This window comes from Emys orbicularis, chromosome 19 (genome assembly GCF_028017835.1).
Source record: "Emys orbicularis isolate rEmyOrb1 chromosome 19, rEmyOrb1.hap1, whole genome shotgun sequence".
NCBI lineage: Eukaryota > Metazoa > Chordata > Testudines > Emydidae > Emys > Emys orbicularis.
Window position 1 is genome coordinate 12,865,541 of NC_088701.1, and position 13,842 is coordinate 12,879,382.

General features: G+C 53.7%; 1 protein-coding gene across 1 annotated transcript in view; it reads right to left on the reverse strand.

The window, feature by feature from the left end:
• The window catches only part of LOC135891736 (cAMP-dependent protein kinase catalytic subunit alpha-like), a 97,892-nt gene extending 86,708 nt beyond the window's left edge, over window positions 1-11,184 (reverse strand). Inside the window, exons 1-3 of the mRNA XM_065419375.1 lie at window positions 11,128-11,184; window positions 10,608-10,736; window positions 10,330-10,428 (exon numbers count right to left, since the gene is read on the reverse strand). Of these exons, the coding sequence (XP_065275447.1) occupies window positions 10,330-10,428; window positions 10,608-10,736; window positions 11,128-11,184 (285 nt within the window). The remainder of the gene's footprint in view (window positions 1-10,329; window positions 10,429-10,607; window positions 10,737-11,127) is intronic.
• Between the last annotated feature and the right edge of the window lie 2,658 nt (window positions 11,185-13,842).

The following is a 13,842-nucleotide window of genomic DNA, read 5'->3' on the forward strand; positions in this document are numbered from 1 at the left end:
TTTTGTTTTAGAAATTGCTTCACTTCGCTCACCGAATTAAGCTGGCAATTTCTCGATCTGCAAATATCACTCAACATTTCTAAATGAAGAAATAGCTTCTCCGTGTTAATGTCACCATGGAAAGCTTCATTTATTGGGACAATGTCCTGTTTCGAGCCATTTGCTGCCTCAGTTATAAGCTTCTCCAATTTTACTGTGAATGTAAAGCTTTCTGTTGAAAACTTCTGTTCAATGGCAACTTTGCAAGAATCAATGATCCCAACATATATTTGATGAAAATACTCTTTGGGGTCACTGAAGGTGTGAGGAAGGCTTCCATGGTTGAACCATCTCGGTGGCTTGCGTTTTCTCAGGAGTGTAGGATCATCTAAATAAAGATTTCTTGCCTTCTCTACTGTTGTTTCCCAGAAGTGATTGTATGAAGAGTCGGTGCGCATCCCACTCAACACCTCTTGCAACAGGCCAACTTTCTTCATAATGCTTGCCAATGACACATTTTGGCTTTGAATTTTTACATTAGCTTCTTCTACAGGACCCATGGCTTTCACAAGAACTGTTAGTGTAAAGTACGTTGAAAAAGATTGAAGTTGCTTCGAGAATCCACTACATTTTAAGCCAAATTCATCGGAAGAGTAACTAAGTTAATCTAGGCAGTTCATCATGGTCTTGTAGTTGTGGAGCAGTGATTTAATGCAACTGATCCTTAGTGTCCATCTTGTTGGGCACAAGGGTCGTAAAGAAGGTTCCCCTTCACTCTGAAACTCTCTGAATGATGCCATACCTTTTGGTGACTCCCTGAACGCATTGGTGAGATCTTTCACCATCAAAAACATATGACGACATTATTGAATATTATGCAGGGCATTCTGCGTGGCAAGGTTAAGGGAATGTGCAGCACAGTGCACAAATTCCGCTCTCGGCTCTCGATCCTTCACTCTGGCTTGGACCCCAGTAAATCTGCCGGACACATTACTGGCTTCGTCGTAACACCGCCCCCTGCAATCAGAGAAGGGCAAATTACACCTGAGAAGTGTATCTTCCACAATTTTGAAAAGAGAAGCAGCATCCATTGCGTCAGTTTGGTAAAACCCAATAAACTCCTCATAAATTTCCCAGCCTTCACTAGAAAAGAACCTTAAAGAAAAACTTACATGTTCTTTTCTTGACAAATCGGTAGTGTCATCCATTACAATGGCATAAAACGTAGAAGCCTTTATCTTTTGCACAATTTTTCTTAGCGCCATCATTGCCATCATTTTATTTCATTAATAACCTCATGTGACAGCCACTTGTATTTTGTGCGATTAAGCCACTGTCTCAGTTCCTCAGAATCTGTACTGCATAGCAACAAGAGCTGCATCAAATTTGAATCACTCTCATTATGTCCACTGTGACAAAGTTCCTCCTCTATCTTGGTGGGTCCTGCGCTTATTGGCGGATTTTCTTGCCTCAGAGATTCACCATGTGGGTTGGGGAACAGCCCAGAGACCTTCCCCTCTGGAAGAACCCACAGTCCAGGTCAATTGGGAGGTTTGGGGGGAACCCGGGCCCGCCCTCTACTCCGGGTTCCAGCCCATGGCCCTGTGGACTGCAGCTGTCTATAGTGCCTCCTGTAACAGCTGCATGACAGCTACAACTCCCTGGGCTACTTCCCCATGGCCTCCTCCAAACACCTTCCTTAGTCTCACCACAGGACCTTCCTCCTGGTGTCTGATAACGCTTGTGCTCCTCAATCCTCCAGCAGCATACCCTCTCACTCTCAGCTCCTTGCGCCTCTTGCTCCCAGCTCCTCACTCGCACCACAAACTGAAGTGAGCTCCTTTTAAAACCCAGGTGCCCTGATTAGCCTGCCTTAATTGATTCTAGCAGTTTCTTCTTAATTGGCTCCAGGTGTCCTAATTAGCCTGCCTGCCTTAACTGGTTCTAGCAGGGTCCTGATTACTCTAGTGCAGCCCCCGCTCTGGTCACTCAGGGAACAGAAATCTACTCATCCAGTGACCAGTATATTTGCCCTCTACCAGACTCCTGTACCCCACTGGTCTGGGTCTGTCACATATCCCTCCCCCCTGCTCAACGCCAAGGGGTTGGGCAGCTTGGGACGCCAGACAGTGCACACGTGACAAGCCATCGGCGTTGCCATGACGGCTCCCTGCTCTGTGTTGCACATGGAACTGGAAAGGTTGGAGGGATAAGAACCATCTGGTCACCCTTGTGTTCTTCTCCTTGTTCCGCTGCATCCATTGAAAAGGGGCATGGTTGGTCACGAGGACAAATCTGCGCCCGAGCAGGTAGTAGCGCAATGTTTCCATGGCCCATTTTACAGCAAGGCATTCTCTCTCCACCACTGCATATTTTTGTTCCCTTGGAAGGAGTTTCCGACTGAGGTAGAGAATTGTGTGTTCCTCCTCCCCGACCATCTGTGATAGAACGGCCCCCAACCCTACTTCCTATGCATCCGTCTGCAGGATAAACTCCTTGGTGAAATCAGGGGCTATCAGTACGAGGTTACTGCAGAGGGCAGTCCGTAGGTCTGTGAATGCCTCCTCTGCTGCGTCAGACCATCTCACCAGATCAGGTCCACGGGCTTTCACTAGATCTGTCAGGGGGCTTGCCCTTGTGGCAAAATGGGGGATAAATTGTCGGTAATACCCCACCACACCTAGGAACGCCCGGACTTTTTTCTTGCAACTTGGTCGGGGCCGATTTTGGATGGCCTCTAACTTGTTCACTTGGGGTTTTACCAGACCTTTTCCCACAATGTAGCCAAGATATTTGGCCTCCGTAAATCCTACAGCGCACTTGGCAGGGTTTGCTGTAAGGCCAGCTCGCATGAAGGTATCGAGGACTGCCTCCACCTTCTCCAGGTGGGTTTCCCAGTCTGGGGTATGAATGACCACATCGTCCAAGTAGGCAGCAGCATAACTGTTATGCGGGCATAATAGCTTGTTCATGAGGCACTGGAAGGTAGCTGGGGCCCCATGTAGTCCAAAAGGGAGGACAGTATATTGAAAAAGACCCTCTGGTGTAGAGAACACAGTCTTTTCCTTTGCGTCTTCCGCAAGGGGAATCTGCAAGTACCCCTTTGTCAAGTCTAGGGTAGTCAAGTACCGGGCATTACCTAGACGGTCCACTAGCTCATCTATGCGAGGTATGGGGTACGCGTCGAACTGGGATACTTCGTTTAGTCGCCGGAAGTCGTTGCAAAATCTTGTGGTGCCATCAGGTTTTGGCACCAGCACAATCTGGCTGGACCACTGACTGTGGGATTCTTCGATGATCCCCAACTCCAGCATTTTTTTTACTTCTGCTTTTATTTCCTCCCTTTTTGCCGCTGGCACCCGATAGGGCCTCATTGTTACTCTGGCCCCAGGGTTCGTGACGATGTGGTGATATGTCTCGGTTGTTCGACCCGGTTTTGTCGAGAACACATCTTGGTTCCGGAAGATCATCTCAGACACCTCATTCTTCTGGTCTGGTGTTAAATCGGGAGATACTCTCACCTGTTTGGAAGGCTTGTTTTCCTGGGTTAGGTCTTTTTGGACCATTGTGCATGCCTCTTGTGCATGCCAGGGTTTCAGAAGGTTGACGTGATAAATCTGTTCTTGTTTTCTGCGTCCTGGCTGCCGCACCTTGTAGGTTACTTCCCCCACGGGTTCAACCACCTCATAGGGCCCCTGCCATTGGGCCAGAAGCTTGCTTTCTGCCGTGGGTACCAACACCATAACCCGATCCCATGGTTGGAACTGTCACACTTTTGCCTGGTGATTGTAATGGGTTCGCTGGGCCTCCTGTGCCTTCTCCAAATGTTCCCGTACAATAGGGGTGACCCGGGCTATCCGGTCTCACATCTGCATTACATGCTCTATTATATTTCTCCCCTCATTGGGTTCCTCTTCCCAGATTTCTTTGGCGATATCTAGTATGCCACGGGGGTGATGCCCGTATAACTCCTCAAAGGGGGAAAACCCAGTTGAGGCCTGAGGTACCTCCCGGATAGCGAATATAAGGTAGGGTAGTAGGGTGTCCCAATCCTTCCAGTCCCGACTTATCACCTTCCTTATCATAGCCTTGAGGGTTCGGTTAAACCTTTCTACCAACCCATCAGTCTGCGGATGGTAGACCGAAGTTCTCAGGGTATGTATATGGAGCAGCGTACAGAGGTCCTTCATTAGCTTCGACATAAATGGGGTTCCTTGGTCGGTTAATATCTCCTTCGGTAGCCCCATTCGGGCAAAGATCCCCACCAGCTCTTTGGCTATAGTTTTAGAGGCCGTGTTCCGCACGGGGACGGCTTCTGGGTAGCGAGTAGCGTAGTCCAAAACAACAAGTATATATTGGTGGCCCCGAGCCGTCTTCTCCAGGGGTCCCACTAGGTCCATGGCTATTCGCTCGAAGGGGACCTCTATGATGGGAAGGGGTACTAAAGGTGCCCTCAAGTGGGGATGGGGACTGTGCAGCTGACACTCCGGGCAGGAGGCAGAGTACCTCCACACTTCTTCATGTACTCCAGGCCAGAAGAACCGTAGTAGGACTCGTGCCAGGGTCTTCTCTACCCCCAAATGCCCCCCCAAAAGATGACTATGAGCAAGACTTAATACAGCGTTCTGGTGTTTTTGAGGTACTAGGATCTGCTGTACCTTCTGCCCCTGTACTGGTGCAACCCGGTATAAGAGATCCTTCTTCATTATGAAGTAGGGTCCTGGTCCCTGGGTTTTCCTTTCCACTGGAACCCCATCTATTTCAGTCACCTCTTTCCTAATGTTGTCATACCTTGGGTCTTCTGCCTGGTCCCGTCCAAAATTTCCTCTCCCAGGGCTAATCTGCCCAAGATCTAGGGGCCCAGTCTCTGTTGCCTCTACTGGTTCAGAAGCATTAGGGTGGGGGTCAGACTCAGGTGCTTCTCCCTCCTGCGTGGCCTCCTTTTCAGCTGCGCGGGTCCACCTACCTACTAGAGCGACCCTCTGGCTTTGGGTCAGTATTTGGGTTCCCAAGGCCTTAGCTGCCTTCTTTCCCTTTTTGTCTTTCTACCTTGTCTGGGAGTGGAGAACAAATCTGGGGATATTTCAGAGAAGATTGGGGGTTGACAGTCTGCTGTGGATGCCTCACCAATTTTAGGGTCCCCATCTTTCTCCAATCCCCCTACTGGGAGTAAGTTTTCAAACCCTGGGAAGTCCCTCCCTATGAGCACCGGGTATGGGAGTTTAGGGACTACACCTGCTGCTACCTCAGTAGTGGTCCCTTGGATCTCGATTTTTACTGGGATGGTGGGGTAGTAACTAACTGTCCCATTGACACATGTTATCCCTGTACGTTTAGCCTGCAGCAGCTGACTACGCTTCATGAGTTTCCCTGAGATAAGTGTGATAGCACTCCCCGAATCAACCAGTGCCGTGGTCTCTACCCCATTTAGTTTCACTGGTCTGGTATACATATGTGGGGTTAGTGAGACCCCCCACAAGGTGGATTAGGGAGCATGGGTCTGCCCAGTTCCCCTGGTAACACTGCATAGGCTCCTCGGCATTGGGACACTGTGCAGCTATGTGTCCCCACTCCCCGCAGGCATAACATCTGTATGGAGCCCTAGGCGTTCCCCGGTCTCTTGGTTTGGGCAGTCTAACATCACGATCCTCTTCTCCCTCAGTGCTCGGACTCTTTGTGGCCTCTGATGGGCCTTCAGCCTTTCTTTTTCCACCTGGGCCCTCCTGGTGGCCCAGTCACCCGAACTTTAGAGCTTGGTGCTGCTAGTTTAACCCGGGGTGCCTCTTCCTTAACTGGTCGGGTCAGCTCCCTCGCTGTCCTTCGCCTCTCTACCAGGGCGACAACCTCGTCATAGGTGGAAGGTTCGTTCTGGCTTACCCAGGCACGAAGGTCTGGCAGTAGTCCCCTAATGTATCGGTCGATATCCAGAACCGCTAGTATCTCTTCCGGACTCTGGGACTCTGTTTGCAACCACTTTCGTGCGAGATGGATGAGGTCATACAATTGGGACCGCGGGGTTTTGTCTTCCTGGTACCTCCAACCGTGATACTGCTGGGCCCATACTGCTGTCGTTACCCCAGATCTAGCCAGGATCTCTGCTTTCAGCTGGGGGTAGTCTGCCGCAGCCTCTTCAGGCAGATCATGGTAGGCCTTCTGGGCCTCCCCACACAGGAATGGGGCAAGGATGCCAGACCACTGATCTCGAGGCCAGGCCTCCCGTAGGGCTGTCCTCTCAAAGGCCAGAAGGTATGCCTCTACATCATCCTCCCATGTCATTTTCTGCAGCCAATGGCTGGCCCGTATGAGCCGCGTCCCATCATGGCCGCGATTCAGCTCTGTAAGGGACTTTACCTGGTTTACCAGTTCCCGCAACATAGCTCGGTCTTGAGCAGCCTGGTCCATCAGCAGGTGATTAGTCTTTTGCTGCAGCCGCACTGCCTCCTGTTGGGCGGCTGCCTGGACACGGGTAGCCTCCTGCTGGGCCGCCGTAGCTTGTATCAGTGCCCGTACTACGTCATCCATTGTGGTGGGGAAAAAAATAAACCTTCTCCCTTTTTTTTTGTTTTTTGTTTTTTGAAATCATCCTCCTTCTTCCGCCACGCTGTGCACACCAAATCCCCCCCCCCCCAACACCAGTTGTGACAAAGTTCCTCCTCTATCTTGGTGGGTCCTGCGCTTATTGGCGGATTTTCTTGCCTCAGAGATTCACCATGTGGGTTGGGGAACAGCCCAGAGAGCTTCCCCTCTGGAAGAACCCACAGTCCAGGTCAATTGGGAGGTTTGGGGGGAACCCAGGCCCGCCCTCTACTGCGGGTTCCAGCCCAGGGCCCTGTGGATTGCAGCTGTCTATAGTGCCTCCTGTAACAGCTGCATGACAGCTACAACTCCCTGGGCTACTTCCCCATGGCCTCCTCCAAACACCTTCCTTATTCTCACCACAGGACCTTCCTCCTGGTGTCTGATAACGCTTGTACTCATCAGTCCTCCAGCAGCACACCCTCTCACTCTCAGCTCCTTGCGCCTCTTGCTCCCAGCTCCTCACACTCGCACCACAAACTGAAGTGAGCTCCTTTTAAAACCCAGCTGCCCTGATTAGCCTGCCTTAATTGATTCTAGCAGCTTCTTCTTAATTGGCTCCAGGTGTCCTAATTAGCCTGCCTGCCTTAACTGGTTCTAGCAGGTTCCTGATTACTCTAGTGCAGCCCCTGCTCTGGTCACTCAGGGAACAGAAAACTACTCATCCAGTGAACAATATATTTGCCCTCTACCAGACTCCTGTACCCCATTGGTCTGGGTCTGTCACACCACGTAATGCTATTCCTTGTTGAGCTAGGTACTGAACACTGGTGAAAATGTTGTGCAGTGCAATCCTACCTGATTGTGATTCTTTTCCGTAACTGGCCGACATTAGTGCAGAAACATTGACCTGTGATTGCAGAGCAGCAATCATTACTTCATTACCGCTTCTTTGTGACAGGAAGATTTTTTGTGTGTGACATAAAACCACGCCATGCATGTCTCCAATCTTGAAATCCAGACGAAATAAATGTTGGTTCAGCCTTCGTAGAAAATATTAAGAACTTATCCCACCACCTAGATCCTTAAGAAATGTATAGGGGAAACTGAGGCACCCACACAGTAGTCAGAGAAAACATTAAGAACATTTCTACTTCGTAACACCTGTATACAACCAATTCTATACTTTAAAGGGTGTAAAATAATCAAGTATTGTGCTAAACACGATCATACCCCAAACTGACCGCCAAATTTAAGTTGCGTGTTTTTCCCCTTAGGTGAGGGCTCTGGGGTGAGGCTGGGGATGAGGGGTTCACAATGCAGGAGGGGGCTCAGGGCTGGGACTCAGGGTTGGGGTGCTGGGGTTGCAGGCTCTGGGGTGGGGCAGGGCCGGGGATGAGGAGCCCAGGGTGCAGACAAGCTGCCCCAGGCAGCAGCGAGCTCCAGGTGAGGGACCCCTCCTCTTCCCTCCTCCCTTGCCCCGCAGCACACTCACTCTGTACCACTGTCACTGTACATGCTCCTAGGGCCCCTCTCAGGTACAGGAAGCCCCCTTGCTTCCCCTATGCTGGGGGGGGGGGGCTGCCATTATATGTGGCCTCCCCTGCTACTGCCCCTCACCGTAGCCTCACTGGGGATGGGGCTTCCCCTTGCTCAGCATGGGGCAGGAGTGGTGGGTGGGGGAGAGGGCAGGGTGTCACAAAATTCAACCAAGCCCCAGCTGCTTAGGTCCAGGAAGCCCCCCACCCTGTCTCCCCTGCAGTGGGTGGGTGCTCGGGGGGAGGGGACTGACATCACATGTGGCTTCCTTCCTCCCCTGCTTTCCCTCACCGTAGCCTCACTGGGGGTGGGGGATGGGGCTGCCCCTTGCCCAGCGTGCGGCAGGCATGGTGGCTGCGGGGAGGGACAGATTACAGGGTCAAACACTCACCGAAGCCCCAGCAGCTGCTCAGGTGAGTGAGGTCCACTGCAGATAATCAGGTCTCCTGTGGGAAGTCCCCTCGCGTCTCTTCCTGGTGAGTGCCAGGGAAGGGAAGGGCTGCCAAGCACGTGTGTGCTCCTCCCGCTCCTGAGTGCAGCAGCCAGGTGCCTCAGCCTGCTGCTGGCGTCTCTTGTTGCCATAGGCAGCAGCAGCTGGCAGCGTGTGCAGGCAGGCAAGTGAGAGCCATGCGCAGCTTTCATTCCAGCAGGGACGCTCGGGCGGGGGACGCTCAGGCGGGGGGGGGGGGGGGGGGGACCCGCTCCAGGCAGGGCCGGGGGAGAGACCCAGCTCCAAATATTGGTGGAGCAGGGCCCCCGGCCCTGAATATTCCTGGAGCATGGGCACCATGAGCCCATATAACTTGCCGCCTATGCTCTAGACCGGAGCGACTCTCAGCCAGCGTAAAACAGGAGGGTTTATTGAGCATTTGAGCACAGCATAGGAAACTCTCAGGGCCCTCAGGCCTGGCCTCCCTCCGACACCACCCAATTCCCCTGCACTCCCCTGGGCGCACAGCCCACCCAGCCTTGTCCTAGTGCTCCACGGGAGGGGCGGTGCTGGGTGTATTCCGAACGGGGAGGGGACCCATCGGGCTGGGGTCTGTAATGCTGTGTGTGGTGCCCACTTCTGGTGACTAGCTCCAGTTCAGCGCCCCCTTTCTTCTCTTCCACCATTGCAGCTCCCGGAGTTGCAGCTGCCCCGGGTCTCAGCCGTCCGGCCAGGTCACGCTGTGAAACCCCATTCTCGGGGAGCCTTTCAAAGTCAGACCCCTCTCTCCTATGCCTGCAGGCTCCAGCCGGGTGGCGCTTAACTCAGGCGGCTCCTGGTCGGCAGCGCAACGGGGCTAAGGCAGGCTCCCTGCCTGTTCTGGCCCCACGCTGCTCCCAGAAGCAGCCACTGGGGAGTGGGGCAGAGGGGTCTGCGCACTGCCTCTGCCTGCAGGCACTGCCCCCGCAGCTCCCATTGGCCGCAGTTCCCGAGCATCTCCAGATTTACTCCAGTGTGAGAGCAGAATCTGGACCCACCAGGAGAGGGCCTAGGCGGTGGGGGGCCCTCGCATGTGAACTTAAGACACCAAGAAAGCTGTGGCGCTCGAAGGCACAACTATCTTTGCTCTCCCCCCTACACAAACGGTGTAGTTCACAGGCCCCAAGATCTAGGTTCAGAGAAGAGGGTCCAAGCCACATTGCCGGAGCCTGAATTTTAGCTTTCACAGAAACTCCATCAGGAGGAAACGATCCTAAGTGATGATTTCAAAGTCCCCACAAAGCCAATTGTGCATGAAGGCCAGCGCATGGGAACCGGAAACTGAAACTGACTAGCAGGGCCGGATCCAGGGTTTTGGCCGCCCCAAGCAGCCAAAAAAAAAAAAAGCCGCGATCATGATCTGCGGTGGCACTTCGGCAGGAGGTCCTTCGCTCCGAGTGGGAGTGAGGGACCGTCCGCCTAATTGCCGCCGAATAGCTGGACATGCCACCCCTCTCCGGAGTGGCCGCCCCAAGCACCTGCTTGCCAAGCTGGTGCCTGGAGCCGGCCATGCTGATTAGGAACGAAAGCAAAACTGACCAGGTTCGGAGGGAGGAGGGGAAGAATCATTGTTCAAAATATGGAGTCAAAAGCAGAACAGAAGAGAGTGAAAAAGGAGAATCATCCAAACTGATTTTTCTTAGCTCCAAACCTGATCCCAGACGTCACGCCAGGAACGTTTGTTCTCAGGATACAAGAGACGCCGACTGTGCCCTTCGACCCCTTCAGCACAGCTTTGGTTTTAAATAGGAAACAAATTGAGGGGATTGTGGGAGTCGGGGGGGAGACACAGCCTAGCGCCAGGCTGGCAAGCAAAGGACATCTACCTTGAAAGAATACTCTAGCTTGACGAGGAATTCAAAGTTGACGACCTGGAGGATGCATTTCTCGTTGAGGGTGTGCTCAATTTCTTTCAGCTTCACTACCTGGGAGAGAAAAGGAAATAGCAACATCAGATCTTCCTCTGCTGGCGCAGCACCCCTTGCGCCTCCCATGCACTCCCCTCTCCTACATCCCCACGCAGGGTTCAGCTCCAAATCCCTGCCCCGCACTGGGGATTCCACGGTCCCAGGGCAGATCTCCGCGGCAGCCCCCAGCATCTCACCTTCTGTTTATCCAGGATCTTCATGGCATAGTGATTCCCAGTCTCTTTGTCTTTCACCAGCATCACCCTCCCAAATGAGCCCATCCCCAAGGTCTTGATTCGATCAAACTGATACAAATTGGCCATGTTCTGGAAGGGGGGGAAAAACAAACCTGATGGGGGGCCAGACTGTCCTGGGGGCATCAGGAAGGAACCTGCCCAGGACAGTGGGATTTGCACTGCAAGACTGGACGCGTCTTTAATGACCATGAGTGGGTCAGATCTTCGGTTTTTATAGCTCACCGGAAAGGCAGCCCCTCCAGGGTCAGCACTGACTGTGACAGGAGAGCGCCCCGTACTGAGCCCCCAAACCCCGCCCCCCAGGAGCAAAAATAACCCCAGACCCTCAGCGGAGGCTGTGTGGCAAGGTGGCTCAGTGATGGGGAAAGAGATCCAGGGAGTGATTGCAGAGTAATCAGCCTGGGGCTGCAGAGGTCTTGATTGTGGGGGTGAGGGGTGATCTGGGTTGGGAGCACAGTACCTGGGAGGGGTTCTCCCATTTCTTGAGGAAGTTTTCTTTGGCTAGGAACTCCTGCATTGTAAGGGAAACAGAAAGGGAGCAGCGTGAGGAGCCAGGAGGGGTGGGGCACCCAGCCTGGTGGATAGAGCTCCCCTTTCAGCCCCCTCACCCTCCACTCAGTGAAGAGGCATGCAGGCACAAAGGGGGTGGGGATTTTAAGCGTATCAGTGAGATGGCGGTGCCTGATTGGCCACAAAGGGCGGCTCAGCTGGGGATTGGCTAGAGAGAGGTCCATGTGGGGGCGCTCCCGCAACACCCCCACCGCCGAGCCTGTCCCTCGACACACCGAACAGCCCCATCAGGGAGGGCTAATGCAGCCCCCAGCGCCTACAAAAGGGGGCGCACTTGTGCCTCTACCCCCCTGCTGAACATACCACTCGGGGGTGCCTGTTCCACGCCCTGCAACAGATAACCTGCACTCCACAAGGAGACACTCATACAACCCTCCAGTCAAATGACGTTAAAAGGCATGGATCACGTTGCCCTAATGGGAGGATACGGGATCTACTACTGCTGCCAGCAAAGGGGATGAAGGGGGAGGAGATTCCCCCTTAGCTCAAAAGGCAGAGACCTGTATGTAGCCTTCTCTCAACCATGCAGGCAGCATGCACCAATGACACTAACAGCCCACAAGGGGGTGCTCCGCACACACACAGACACAGGTGTAGAAGGCAGCCGTGAAAGTCGCAAACCCCAGTTGGGCTTTGCCCACAAAGGGGTTAAAACGACCAGCTGCAGCCTCCACAGCAGCAGCCTGGGAACAAACAGTGCCCCGCTCTCTGGCATCCAACCAGGTGATCCTTCCTTCGCCAGCCAGGCTCCCTGTCCTTGCGGCCAGATCCCAGAACCATGGGAGGGGGGATGGGGATTGGAGCAATCTGCAGCAGCTGGAGGGATATTTGGTACCGAGAGCCCCTTGTATCTTTCCCTCCCTCCCACTGCTCCCAAGAGGGGCAAGTCCCGCAGCTCTTAATAGTGCAAGAGATGTCCATGGGATTTGAATGGCTGCAGCCCTGAGGCCAAGCACAGAGCAGCAGCAGGGGGTGGCTTTGAACCCAGAGCTCACCCCTGCCCCCACCATCACATGCAAGTCTCCCTCACACCAGAGGTGTATAAAGTTAATTTCCTCCCCCGGGGATCACTGGTGCTCAGACGCCAGGGAGGGGACAAGCTAAAAACCTAGATCCAGATCTGGGTGCTGCGGTTCTTGGGGTCACGGATGCACAACACAGGAGTCAATTCCCTGCCACCCCACTCTCATCACTACAACCCACTCCCTTCCCAGAGCTAGGGAGAGAACCCCAGGAGCCCTAGCTACCAGCCCCCCACTTGAATCACTAAATAGCAACACTTCTGTGGAAACCCGGCACCACCGTGTTCCAGTCCTGTCCCTGCCCTAAAGAAAGGGCTGAGAAATAGGCCAGGCGAGGGCCTGAAATGCACCAGCGAAGCAGGACAACATCCTACAGACATGACTGATTCACTGCCGGAGGGAAGGAGACCAAGATTACGGGGATTCCCCTGATCCCACAGAATAGGGCAGGGCAGCCCTGAAAGGGTTCCGGGGACCAGCTATTTGCTGGCTAACTACCCCCGCTCACACCCCCTTCACCCTCTCGTCCCCACACTCCATCTCCCATGGAGCCCCACAGAGGGGGGCTGAATTCACATCTGATTCCCCCAGACGCGCGCAGGAGCCGCGGCTCAGTCTGTGTGACCTACTTTCACTTTGTCTCCTACTCTCTCTGGATTATTTATAGAAACAGGCTTGGCTCACCAGCCACTGTCTCCCGCCATCGATCCCAGCCCTGGGGGAGGGGTGGGGGAATCATTGCCTGGACACAGGACAGATAAGACAATTTCCTGCACTATCCTGGCCATACCTTACAGAACTAAGTTTAAGTAGCTTAGCAGTTTATTGCATTACAAAGGCAGGCGGTTATGTTTTATTGTGGGACTGTATGCGACATCTCCGATGGAAACCCAGGGAAGGGTTATGGGCTTTGAGGGACCATCTGAAACTATGGGGCCTTTTAAAGTTAAGTACGTTTCCCAGGAAATCTCTAGGGGGAGGGGTATGCAAATGTAACGCCTCTGGTTATGCAGAACCTCAGCTGCTGGAAGCTGCTCCCCCAGGAGAAACCCACTGCCTGTGAGTTACCTGGCTGGAAGCAGGGTGATCTCTGGAAAGCTTATTAGCAGGCGTGTTGGTTCTTTGCTGGGTTTTAAGAGGGTTTCCCTGCAATGCTTTTACCTTAAGAATCCATGTGCTTGCTAACAGCTGTGTGGTACCTTATACCCATGGGAGACTGGGCTGTTTGGAGCCTCTGAGGAAGGAGAGCAAAGCAGGCCGGCTGAGGCCAGTGGCGTAGCCAGGTGGAGGGAACAGGGGGAGCGATCAAAAAAAAAAAAGGTGCCACCCGCTGCGGCGCTTTTACTCACCCGGCGGCGCTCCAGGTCTTTGGCGGCACTGAAGGATCCGCCGCCGAAATGCCGCCGAAGACCCGGTGCCCATCGGCCTCCCTGCTGCCAGAGTCCCAGGAGCTGCTGCTGTCCCACGGGGAGCAAGCCGAGCTGCTGGTGCTGGGACAGGGATCCCCCACCTCCTGGCATGGGGAGGCTGGAAGGTCTGCAGTGCTTGCACAGGGCTATGACTCCTGCTGGGAATCACGGCTG